The sequence below is a fragment of the Habropoda laboriosa genome, unplaced genomic scaffold (genome assembly GCF_001263275.1).
Source record: "Habropoda laboriosa isolate 0110345459 unplaced genomic scaffold, ASM126327v1 scaffold12, whole genome shotgun sequence".
Lineage (NCBI taxonomy): Eukaryota > Metazoa > Arthropoda > Insecta > Hymenoptera > Apidae > Habropoda > Habropoda laboriosa.
Window position 1 is genome coordinate 578,059 of NW_017100132.1, and position 12,330 is coordinate 590,388.

Below are 12,330 nucleotides of genomic sequence, written 5' to 3' on the forward strand. Positions count from 1 at the left end.
TGTACATACGTACCTGCGAGTGCAAACGTGGCCGCGCATGTAATATGCGGTGTAATCGCATTCCTATGCATGTAACGGCCGCTGTGGATACAGCGGATTGTCTAATGGACGACACATGTTAAGTATTCCGCCAGTATCGATGCCACGGGGAGATTACCCCGATCCACATGCTCCTGCCGTTATCGTTCGTTATCCTCCAGGATTTTTTTTTCATAATTTAATGGAGCATTAACGTATTGAACGTCCAAGCAACAAATATTAGAGAGTTACTTTGTAGATTAAGCGATCCATCATGCAACCTGTCCTTCTTTTATATATCATTCGCCTCTTTTGTCTGGTTTACGCTTGAATTTTATTTTACTTTTTGTACGGGATAAAAGTAAAGCCATTTTCTCTAATGGCAGTTCTTCGAAAGTTGAAAAAATTCGAATCGATAGGACTGTTCATAAAATCCTCGAGATCGCGAGAATTAAGGGAGATAACGCGAATTAACAGGAAGTGGACTTGGAAGTCAGCGAGGTATCAAGATTTTTCTTTTTTTTTCTTTTCGAAATCATTGATTTTCAATGAAAAGTTTTTTTTTTTTATCTTGACAGAGATAATTCGGTTAGTATTTGATATAGATTTATTTTTAGAAATACCTAAAATTCACTTTTTCAAATGATACAAAAAAATTGAGAATGACAAGGAGAAGCAAAGAAATCACAGTAGCAAGGAGGAAAATTTCTGCGTGGCGTGTACACACGTAAGACATCGCGAGTACTATCAGCGACAGTGGAAAAGAATTCTTTTCTAAGAGCTCTCGAGAGGTATGAGTGATAAGGGGCACAATAGTCGACAGCGTTTCTGTTAGGCCACCGTATATTTTTCCAGCGTACACAGAGGTGTACTACACACTACAGAACGCAATAGTAAGCTTTGGGGCGTCGTATCGATGACGCTTCGGGGCTGTTCGCGTCTTATTGAACACGAAACAGTGCTACCTAACTTGAAAAAGATCTCTGAAAGGGAAAAAGATTTCCTCGCTTTACACGTCTTTACGTAATCCCTTCTTTGCATACGTTTGAATGCTTTCACGCTGAATGCGTTTGAACGTAGTTAGGTATGCGACAAAATTCTTTTGTCGAGCCCAGTTTGCAATTGTTCATTGCTGTCTGCCAAACGAATACCCCCAGAATATTTTGATAAAAAAACAGAAAAGAAAAGGTAAGAGATAATAACGGAAAATATTAATTCATTTATTAGACAAACGGTTTATTTTACAAATGCATGTGCGCTCAGGTCATTTAATTGCATAAAATGCGTTAAGTTGGATTATCACCTCCTCTTCGCTTTCATCCGTGTCCTACGACCTTTCCCTAATCTCTGCTTCGGATTTCCTCCCTTTTTCTTGGAATCCTTTCCTAACTTCATGGGCTTCTTGTATTCTGACACATCTGCAGCGCTCGAACTCGTGTTCTTCTTGCTGCCACGTTTCTTGCCTCCAAAACCATATTTAGAATCCCGCATCTTACGCTTTGCGCTTACCTTTAAATGTTTTCCTTTACCCTGTGGTTTCTTATCTTCCAGGAAATCAAGATCTTTTCTCGCACCCTTGCGATACTTTTTAACTTCGTCTAGTAATTTCCTCTTTTCCTCGTGCTTCCTCAGAGTTGCTTCTATCTGCATCTGTTTTGCTACTTTCTTCTGCTGTCTTTGTTGCCTCATTTTTTCCGCTAACTGTGTTACAGTCTTTTTCCTCATCAGACATTTTCTGACCTTCTGCATATGAATGTCTGATTTTGCCATTTCAGCAAAGTAGTCATCTGGCCTGATTGTTGGCAGCTTGAGCTTTTTCAATCGGGCAATACCATCCATAACAGCACCCTGTGCTTGTCTATGAAACATTGTCTCTCTGCGAAAATCATTCAGAACAGGATCATCTGCTGGATTATACTGAGGTAACTTCAAGTTTCCTTTCAACTGATTTGCCCGCCTTACTTCTTGTTCCTGCATTTGCAATGCCAATTCTGGTGCTAAAGGTGCCGGTGCAGTGACCATGTCTAGCCTCTCGACCCATGGCAAGTTTAATTTAATTGCATCCAGCTTTTCTTTCATAAGTGACTAAAAAGATATTCCAATTATGGTTCTTCTACTATTTCCTTGGGAAGTAAACAACCTCATACTTACAAAGTTAATTGTTAAATTATCATACTTACAACGTAGTTTTTATAAACTTTTTTGTTTTCCTCTAATACTACATTGAGACCAGGCTTTAATAAACCTTTCGCATAAGCTTCTTGCAACTGTACACGTGAAAAAGAAAAGGTTAAAAGGAGGTTATGTGCACATATTTTAAAAGATAAGCAATATTTACTTCTTCGTCTGATGAATTATACTCCGAATCGGAATCGGATGATCCTGCCCCTCCCGCAACATATTTCGTCGTCTTCTTCACTTTCATTTTTTACATTAAATTTACAAAACGCACGAACACACGATTCTTTTAATAAACAGCAAATTCCAAGTACCTTTAACACCATCTGCTGGGAAGCATAAAACAAACTGGTTTCAAGTATGGTAGCTTAAGTGATAAACAAGTAGTCTCTCAAACAATTTTCAAATACGCTTAAATCGTAATATTGAAAACTACACACTGCCCTTTTGTCTTTAAATACTTGTTTTTGTACATAAAAAATAAAATGCCATAACTGCTTTTCTGCGTTACCAAAATCGGTTTAATAAAATGCATTTTATCGTACAGTTTATAAGAAATGATTTTATTATAATTCTTTACTGTATTAGATTTTTAATATTTGCCATTCAGTAACTACACTGTGGATTATGTTCAATAAAAGTCATTAACAATCACGAACCTTTAATAAACTATTTTCCTTAATCGTATATATTTTTGAACAGAATTAAGAAATAATGCATCTTGTCAGCTGTACAAATTACAAAATCGAATATCTTATCTTCGTATCTTTGAAAAAATAGAAGAAGGTGAGACAAGTAGCAAACCAATTGCGTTGCAATACGAGCACTATAACATTACGTATATTACATTCTCCGACTCGCAGAAACCCCGCGAAGCTTGCATCTAACATAACTTGTGTTCTATGCCAGCATTTTTTGTCACAGCTGGCTAACGACAGCGAAACATCATGACGGATAGTGATAAGAAACCAATGTCACGCTTATTGAAGCTCGCCAATAAATTTAACTGCTTCTACTTGTCAGGTAAGTGAAATCGTTCGATTTAAGAGCGCATCGCTTCTCCTTGCTTCTCTACCACACAATTTCGCGTTGATTAGCGCATAGAAACGCGTGGCTTACCGTCCTGTCTACTGAGATATTGATTTGGAGTCTGTTGTGTATTCTTTCGAGTATTTTCATCGAATTAATCAGAACTTCGGTTGTTTTTCACGGAAACATGAGTGACTTTCTCAAAACTACACCCGCTGATTTTTTTTACCACTACGTACACGATCCTGTTCATTTTTCTAATAATAAATATTTTGAGTAAATTGTTGCTATATGTGTATTTACCAAAGTAGATGTCAAGGATATGTGCCATGTAGTTGTATGACATAATCTATATGATAATTTGTTTTTTATATAATTTCAAAACAGATGTAAAAATAAAATGTACTCTTGATGAATAATTTTAAGAATCTATGTATGTGCTCCATTTTGAGGCTTAAATGAATATAGTACCTATATTTTACATCAGTGTCATTGTATATTATATTTTTGTATTAATAAAACTGTTTAATTTATGCTTAATCTTTTTTCCTTCCAATCCAATGTTTTTGTGTTTCATATTATTTCTGTTTTATATTTTGCAATGTTTTGATAGATCTCAAAAGTGTGATGTGTGTAAAATTGTATGTTTTTGTGTTAGAAGTTAGACAACAGAAGTAATATTCTTAAATTCATAAAATTCCTTAGGTTTTCATGCAGGTGAATGCAGAGCCTTTGTTGTCGATGGACAACAAGTTGGTCTTGTACGTCCAGATGTAATGAAAGAATTATTAAATTTTCCTCAGGTAATACCAGATTAGGCATTCCAGAAGTAATAGAAAGTATAAAGGAGATTCATTTATATTTCTACTTTATTCCATATTCTTTGAAGGTATTTCAAATACATCCTGAATATGTGCAACTAAATCCTGCATTCAGAGACTATGCAGAGAGAAGTGCTCGGGTTGAGGAAGTTCTAAGAGAATGGCGTGAAGGTGGAAAGTTTATAACGTTAAGAGGATGGAGAGAAGAATGTTATGAAGTACGTGCACAATTCAATACCCCACCATTATTTAAAATGGACCGGTCTGCTACATGTATGTATACTAAGCATAAGTTTCATTTTCTATTTTCCCTTATTCAAAAGGTACTATTAAATATTTTTGAATTTTTAGGCTTATTTGGAATTCGCAAATATGGAGTAGATATTAATGGATATGTTATGGATCCTGTGAAAGGTTTATCAATATGGTTACAGAAACGTAGCCCAAATAAGCAGACTTGGCCTGGATATTGGGATAATATGGTGAGCGGTGGATTGAGTGTTGGTTATGGTATTAATGAAACTGCTATAAAAGAAGCTGGTGAAGAGGCCAGTATTCCCAATAATTTAATTGCAAAACTAAAGAGTACTGGTTGTATATCCCTATTTTTCGAAAATGAAAGGGGTTTGTTTCCCAACACAGAGTTTGTGTTTGACCTTGAATTACCTCCAGATTTCATACCAAGCAATAATGATGGAGAAGTAGAGACTTTTGAATTGCTTCCAGTTAATGAATGTTTAGAAAGGATACTATCTTCACATTTTAAAACGACGTCAGTACCAGTTGCTCTTGACTTTTTAATTAGACATGGATATATTACAGCAGAAAATGGTAAGTACATGGGGATTTCATGAAGTCAGCTCAATCAAGGCATAAATGTATCAAAAATATCTATTTTATTTGTTACAGAGCCTAATTTTATAGAAATCGTGGAATTGCTTCATGTACCTCTGCAAACCATATACAATCAACCACAAAAAAAGTGTAAATTAGCCGCAAATGGTGAAGCAATCGAAACTTTAGACAGAATTTAAGTTTAACTAGTCTTTAATTTAAATCGCGTTTAAAATTAATTGAATCGAACGAAGTTGGCTTTTTTTGTGGTTTCCTTGTATTTGGTCAATTCTTCGCTGATTTTATAGTGAAACAAAATGGTGCAGTTTATAAGGCTTGCAGCATATTTATAAGTCACCAAATAATAGTTCGAATATTTCAAAAATCGACTTAAAGTTTTTTTATGAAATTCAAACCAACTCTCATTTCAATATTATAACAAACAAAAAAATATATGTGCAATTTCAATAGTTACATCGTAACGTTTTTACATATACATATAATTCTCTTTGTTATTACTCGAGTAGTTTTTATATAATAATGATGAAAGTATTCGGTAAATACGATTTTCTGATGACTCTTATAGCAAAGACATTTCAAAGAGTGTAGCTATCGTTAACTTAACAAGAATTTCATAAAAGAAAAAAAAAAGAAGGGTACATATTAATTTACGGGCCTGCAAGTTTGCGAGTTTATTGACATCAATAATTATTGTAAAATTGGTATAATACATAGAAGTAATTTATGAAAATGATTTTTAACATTTATATTGTTTCAACGTATTTAAAATCACATTGTATCTTCCTCTGATTTCTGTTAACCATCGAACTGAATTTTGCACAATAACGAAAAAGAAGTTTTCGCCGATTGTACGAATAATATCCGAATGAGACGACTTTTGATATATATCGATGTCAAGTTAGAAGTATTATTAAAGCAGCATTCCAGAGCATAGAGTTTACTATTAAGATTTCAGTTTCTAAGCGACAATGGAAAATATGGAGCAACAATAGTTTTTTCTAACGTTTGTAATCCAACTTTTGTATTAAAACTTAACAACAAGGAGTGCATAGTACCAGTGCAGTAATATCCTAATATTCTGCGTAGGTTTAAGATGGAACCCATTCACAGTATTATGAACGTGAATGCACAGTATACTGTTTGATATGTTTAAAGAAAGAAAGAAAAAAAAAACCAAGCAAATTTATAGACGAATTATGTCGACGTATGTGTTCTATACTCCAGCTATGCTACCAACGAGAAATGCTTAGACCTAGCATTTTCACTTGAACGACTCTTTTGAAAAGGGAGACAAAAGTGTTCGTATATTGTTTATTGTATGTAATGTAGGTAGATTTTTTAATTGAAAACAGTGATTGGTACCGAGGTTCTGATCAAGTGATATCATTAAATTGTGAAGATAATGATTGTATAAATGGCAAACGCAAATTTCAAGCATTCATTTCTTTTCAAAAAGATTTCTGTTTCATATTTATCGTTCATTTCACTCATTTCATGTTCATGATTAATTGCTTCATTTACTATGCTGTTCACCCACTGCACAGAACGGTATTTATTTTTTTCTTCGAAGCTGAATTTATTATTGAATATTTTCACGAGACATTGTATTTAAATGATGCTTTGTAATTCTTGCATTGCGTATGCCTTTAATTTAAGAAACATTTTTTATACTAAACTCTAGTTTCTACGAGGTGAAAAGAAACGTTCGTTCTAGATATGTTAAATTCCAGATATAAATTGTTGTTGTGGATTCAACATTCATAATTGCAAGGCGCATTTACCGATTAAGCATTATGAACGTTTTCATGGAATTTTTCATGTTTCTACCGGGACTAGAAATATCCAGCGTAATGTATTCTGTTCAATGTATTCCGCTTATTTCGTTGCTTTCGTTACTCGTCCAAGTCTCACAACGCGAAACCTAAGTGAGGTAGAAGCAACTATTGAGCGTACTCTAACTTTAATTTAGTCCTTATTCGAACTAACCTGATGCGTTTAAGTAAGATCGTTACTTTTATAATCGTATACTAGTCATACTCGTCACCGACTTATTATTTCTTAACTTTAATCTGGTCATGAAATTTAGTGTCTACGAGTATATTTGTTTTTAAGTGAAACTAACATTTTTGTGATAGCAATGGGTACGGCTGGCCATACTGTTTAATGCATGAATTAATATTTGTCAACGAATTAATTTAATAAAATTTAAAACGTCATCGGTTTCTCTATTAATATAACAACCTCGATGGCCATTATTCTTGTTTTTTTTTCTTTTGTGTTTCTCGCGAAAATTTCAACGTGACTATTCACTGTATGATTAGTAGAGAAATATCACGCTTCTGATTTTGTTTTTCTTAGCAACAAAAATAAAAGAAAAGAAAAAAAACACTACAGTGTAAGGCGAAACTTCTACAGTCATTTTTACGTTAAGTGCATAAACGTTGTACTTAATTCTCATAGTTCTTTATACACACTGAATTATTACAAACCCTTTGTTATAAGATATACTCATGTAACAATCATAAAAAAAAAAAAAAAACGAGAAGAATCAGTTGCAAAGGCGCATAAACTAAATAAATCAAGTTTAAATGCCTTGTACTTTATCATTCTATCCCTATTGTGTACAAAGACAAGTCAAAGACAAAGACAAGTAATAAATGTTACCTTATATGCTATCTTAAGCAGCATTACACTTTCATAGAAGCTTACACATAACAGTGTATCAGAATTCTTCACTATATGCAATGAAATAAAAATGAATTTTTAGTCAATCAGAAAAAAAGAAAGAAATTTTCCATGCATATAACTAGGGTTTCTGGTAGATGAAAAAAATTATGTTTTGTGGAGGTTAAAAAATAATTCTCCAGAGAATGAGTAACAATAAATGGCCTGGTTGAGCCAGTGGGGATGCTGGAACAAAAAAAAAAAAAGAAAATAAAATCTAGCAGCCTGGTGGGGAGGTCGAACTTTGTCAGAAGAAACAAAAATCGACCAAATCACTCCCCTTTTGAACATCATCGGGGAAACAGTTTCGCGACTACTCTCTCTCTTACTTCTGCTTCCTGCTTGAGTTTATCGTTTGTTTTTGAACTTTCTCTTTGTTTTCAATTAAATGTATCTTTAATCACGGTGAACGATACGAGTGATATAAGTGTGTTTCTCGAAGTGTTATCTCGTGTAACAGGTATATAGCGAATAAGTATTATAAGTTAGCTACTGTTTAAAAAAATAACGGAATTTTTTTTCTAAATTAATTTTCTTCCTTCGTTGGAATTTTACGAACATTTCGATAACGAAGAGCATCGAGGTTGCGTCATATTGCGAAACTGTCTATTTTCGCTTTTGGTGGTTTTTTTTTTTTTATTGTAGAATTTAAATTTTGTTCGTTTGAAAACTTCGTCGAAAATTGAAATCTATATGTAGACTTTTGTGTGTAGACAAATTAATTTTTCGTTCTAGTTTAGTTCGTTGTTATATTGATATAAAAGTTGAAAATTTTTTTAGCGATGTGTAAAGAATAGAGAACTACAGAGAGAAATTTTTTCGATTATTATTATGTTATTTCGAAATTATTCTATTTATACTAGACATCATTTCTTTCAATTCATTTGCGTTCTCTTCTATTTCATAGTAGATTTTTGACTATGGATTCTACGACGTTTTCACTGAAACAGTCTACATCTCCTTTAACAGCCTTGGAAGTTTCGTCGAAACCTGAATATCTCGTACACTTGGCGATAGGTAAGCTACGTTATCCCTTCATATTTAATATATCTAGATCTTTCTGTATATTTTTTCCTATTATCGTATATAAACCGCGTTGTAGCTATAAATTTAAAATTTTTCGATAACTTACTTCGAATAGAATTTAATGGAAGATATTTTACCAGTTGAACGCTGATTTTCGGTCGAAATAATCAATAGAAGAGTCGAACAATTTAACACAAGTCACACACAATTTATACACACATTCCAATAATGGCGAAACGATTCATTTCATGCATTCATTTCGAAGTTATGATCATTTGAAGTCAGAAAGTTTCAATTCGAATTTCGAAGTACCGTCAACTTCATCTACATTTTTTATAACTTTCCCATCACATTTGAGATAAATAATTGTGCGTTTATGATGCCTTAGGACTTATAGAATGGTGCCTCGTTAAAATTTTAGGTGTCTGAACTGCTGCAAATTTGGCACTTTTTAAACATCCTCCTTTAAAATATCGATACAGAAGAGTCTTATTTCGATTTCTGCCTCATCGATATTTAAGTTTTGAAATTCGACACTGAACTAGCGTGGCGCATGCGCAGACGCGTACGACAAATGGATTCTGTGAAAGTTGAGTGGGTGTTATTCTTGCGTTTTGTGTAATAATTTTAAATTAAAAGGGAAAAATGTCAGCCTCAGTAGGTAGAAGAATTTTCGTGCATCTTTGTAGTAATCATTTGAAAAGCTTGCCGACGCGTACGAGAATCGTTAGGTTTTATTCTGTTGCGAAAGAAAAATCACCGAAACCAGAAGACAATGCGATAAATGGCATGCCGGCTTCTGAACCAGGCAAAATTTCTGCCGCAGTATTGAAGAAATTCTCTGATCCCCTCATTTTGGAAAACCTTGAACTTCCCAAAATATTGCAAGCAAATGAAGTATGTTGGATATTTAAAGATTAACGATTTAATAAAATGTAGTTTTGAGTTCTACCCTAATATACTTTTATATTTACTAATATCTTTTGTGTTTCTTTTTGTAATAATTGAACTATTGTATTGAAAGAAGAACATTGACAGATTTTTTGAAATTGATTATGTTGGAGATGATATTTTAATTTCAGGAACATTTTATATATTTTGTAATATAACGTACATAACCTCGATAGTGCTTGTATAAGTGGCAATAAGTTTTTCTATTAGGATCATAGTTTCTTAGAAATATAGTTTTAAACACAAAAATATAAAATAAGTATAAGATTTTTACAGGTGATTTTAATATGCCATTGTTTTAGAAAATAATAGCAATATCACATACTGACATTATTTTATACATTTTGTGTTGAAAGTTATTTTCCGTAGAGAGTATTCCAGTAATAAAAAAATTATTCCATATATTTTCTTACAATAATTAAATAATTCGTCACTAAATTCTTTTGAAAATGAAAGAAAGGGCTTTAGAATTATGATTGCAAAAAGGCAAATGCTTGTAACATTTTTTGCATTGGCAGGTTCTTGTGGATGTTCAATATTGTGCTCTAAATGCATCAGATGCATTGTTGTCAAAAAATTTATACAAATTTGAACCAACTTTACCTATGGTACTTGGTTATGAATTTGTTGGAAAATTAGTTCAAGTTGGGGAAGAAGCAGAAAAACAAGGGTATAAGGTTGGGGATAAGGTTGTTGCTCTTAACAAAGAGCGGTATGGAGGTTTAGCTGAACAATGTATAGCAGAAGTTTCTGTAAGCAGGTTTCTTTCAATAAATTAAGTTTGTGTTTGCATCCAATTGTAAGACAAACTTGTAGGATATCTGGAGTGTACCATCTGGAGTAAAATCCGTGGATGCAGTGGGTATAATTAATGATTATGTCACTGCTTTAGTTGCATTAGAAAGAAAAGTTAGCATTCAAGAAGAAGATATGATTTTCATTAATGTTGGTATAAGTGGTGTTGGTTTAGCAGCAGTTGATCTTGCTACAAATGTATTCAGAGCTCAGGTTAGATGCCAAAAATTAGTTTTCCAAAATATAAATTTCAATACATTGGTATTCTTCATTATAAATTAGATATTTTTCATGGCAATTGTTAATTCAGGTAATAAGTGTTTGTGCTTCTGAAGATGGAGCAGCTCTTGCTCGTGAAAAAGGTGTATTAGCATCTTTCAAATTTAAAGCTGGTAAATTATTAAGACAAATTGAGGAGGTAGCTGCAGAGAAAGATATTAAAGCTATATTTGAAGGTACTGATGGTGATTATTTTAAAAAGATGTTAACTTGGTGAGTCTCTTTAATGATATGAATTAAATGATAGGTGCCTTTAATGACAATTTACTATTTTCTGAGATTCTAGTCAGGCAACAAATAATGATAGTGACTGTTATATTGTATTTTTAGTTTTACTGATATCTACAAAAATGGTGAGGTGAAAGAATTATTGCGCGATGATAGTTTTGGTGTGATGGTTCATCACCTCTCTCGTGAAGGTAGATAAGTACTTTACAAATGATGGTGATTCAAGTAGAATAATTTATTCAATCTCTGTTATAAAGGGAGGGTAGTAATTGCTGGAACAACAGCAACTGTGAAAGATAGTGATTCAGATGCACCAAAGGAAAGCTTTACTGTTAGTGGATTCAATTTGACAGAGTATAGGAAGAAGAAGCCTGAAGTTTATCGGTATAATAGCTTTAAATTAAAGTGCCCCATAAATTTTGTATCTTAACAAATTCTTCAGAAAAATGATTATGACAATATTTTAAATTATAACTTTACCTAGCAGAAGGTCTATGATCTAATAATGAAAAAGGTTAACAAAATTTGTAGGACAGTTTAATACTTGGATTTAAATTTTAGTAGTGCTATTATTTTAATTCCAATGTTTGTTTAATTAGACAAGCTGGAGAAGAAGTTTTAGAATTTATTGAAGAGGGTCTGATTAAACCAACTTGTGTTTTAACTGTTAAGTTACCTGAAGTAAACGATGCACTGGAATTTATTCTTAAAAATCAATCTCCAGGAAAAGTGAGTGTAAATCATCTGATAATTTAGCTATCTGTTATAACTATTACTTTATAAGTGAATATACATATTACGTTAAAATAAACTTATCAATTTCACAGGTCATTGTTGATATCAAATGTAGGTAGGTTAAGACCAAAAAATGGAAAGAGTAAAAATGCTTTATTACTGTAGACAGCATACTTCTAATCAGTCACAAACAATAGGTTTATAAATTTGTAAATTATTATTATATCATTACATGAATTATGAAATAGATGTACTACTATGCTATGATATAATTAAGCTTTTTATTAAGCGTTAAAAAATTATAATAAAATGTATTAGTGCATTATAGAATATTTCCAATAAATTATTTCTATTTTGCTATGATCATAGATCAAGGGAGTACCTATTTTTCCGTACGTTTTTCATCACACACATCTATCCATAAGTATTGAATCTATTTTCGTTTCCATCATTCTTCGCCATAGTCAACGTCCTGTTCCTTTATGGGACTACATGACTAACCGAGACAACAGAAACTTGTACGCATACGATTGTTCTCAGGTAGCCGTGCCATACTAACTCGGTCGCGGTCATTATCGGTTGCTCAACGCCCTTTTATCGAAACTGGAGCGTTTTGTTGCCGCGCTACCGGTCGACGAAACGAAGCCCGAGTAAAAGTCCTGAGAACGGTCCTTCGTGAAATCGTCGATTA

At 33.0% G+C, this 12,330-nt stretch overlaps 3 protein-coding genes across 4 annotated transcripts; 2 read left to right on the forward strand and 1 right to left on the reverse strand.

Annotated features, from left to right (window-relative positions):
• Window positions 1-1,277: 1,277 nt before the first annotated feature.
• Window positions 1,278-2,935, reverse strand: LOC108575349 (probable rRNA-processing protein EBP2 homolog). 2 transcript variants are annotated; one of them, XM_017938234.1, is made up of 4 exons: window positions 2,856-2,935; window positions 2,357-2,522; window positions 2,199-2,285; window positions 1,278-2,103 (listed from the first exon to the last, which is right to left on the reverse strand). In XM_017938234.1, exons 2-4 carry the CDS (start codon window positions 2,441-2,443, stop codon window positions 1,318-1,320), a joined length of 960 nt encoding a protein of 319 aa, XP_017793723.1. In that variant the 5' UTR covers window positions 2,444-2,522; window positions 2,856-2,935; the 3' UTR covers window positions 1,278-1,317. The 2 variants fall into 2 exon arrangements, with proteins under 2 accessions (XP_017793723.1, XP_017793646.1); XM_017938157.1 differs by having other exon boundaries at window positions 2,357-2,525.
• A 208-nt stretch (window positions 2,936-3,143) lies between these two features.
• LOC108575498 (uncharacterized protein YJR142W) lies at window positions 3,144-5,080 on the forward strand. The gene is made up of 5 exons (XM_017938346.1): window positions 3,144-3,219; window positions 3,931-4,028; window positions 4,115-4,319; window positions 4,398-4,877; window positions 4,956-5,080. Exons 1-5 carry the CDS (start codon window positions 3,144-3,146, stop codon window positions 5,078-5,080), a joined length of 984 nt encoding a protein of 327 aa, XP_017793835.1.
• A 4,183-nt stretch (window positions 5,081-9,263) lies between these two features.
• On the forward strand, window positions 9,264-11,809 carry LOC108575770 (quinone oxidoreductase-like protein 2). Its single transcript, XM_017938701.1, has 8 exons — window positions 9,264-9,548; window positions 10,121-10,354; window positions 10,419-10,610; window positions 10,708-10,889; window positions 11,007-11,095; window positions 11,162-11,288; window positions 11,504-11,633; window positions 11,732-11,809. Exons 1-8 carry the CDS (start codon window positions 9,297-9,299, stop codon window positions 11,756-11,758), a joined length of 1,233 nt encoding a protein of 410 aa, XP_017794190.1. The 5' UTR covers window positions 9,264-9,296; the 3' UTR covers window positions 11,759-11,809.
• The last annotated feature ends 521 nt before the right edge of the window (window positions 11,810-12,330 follow it).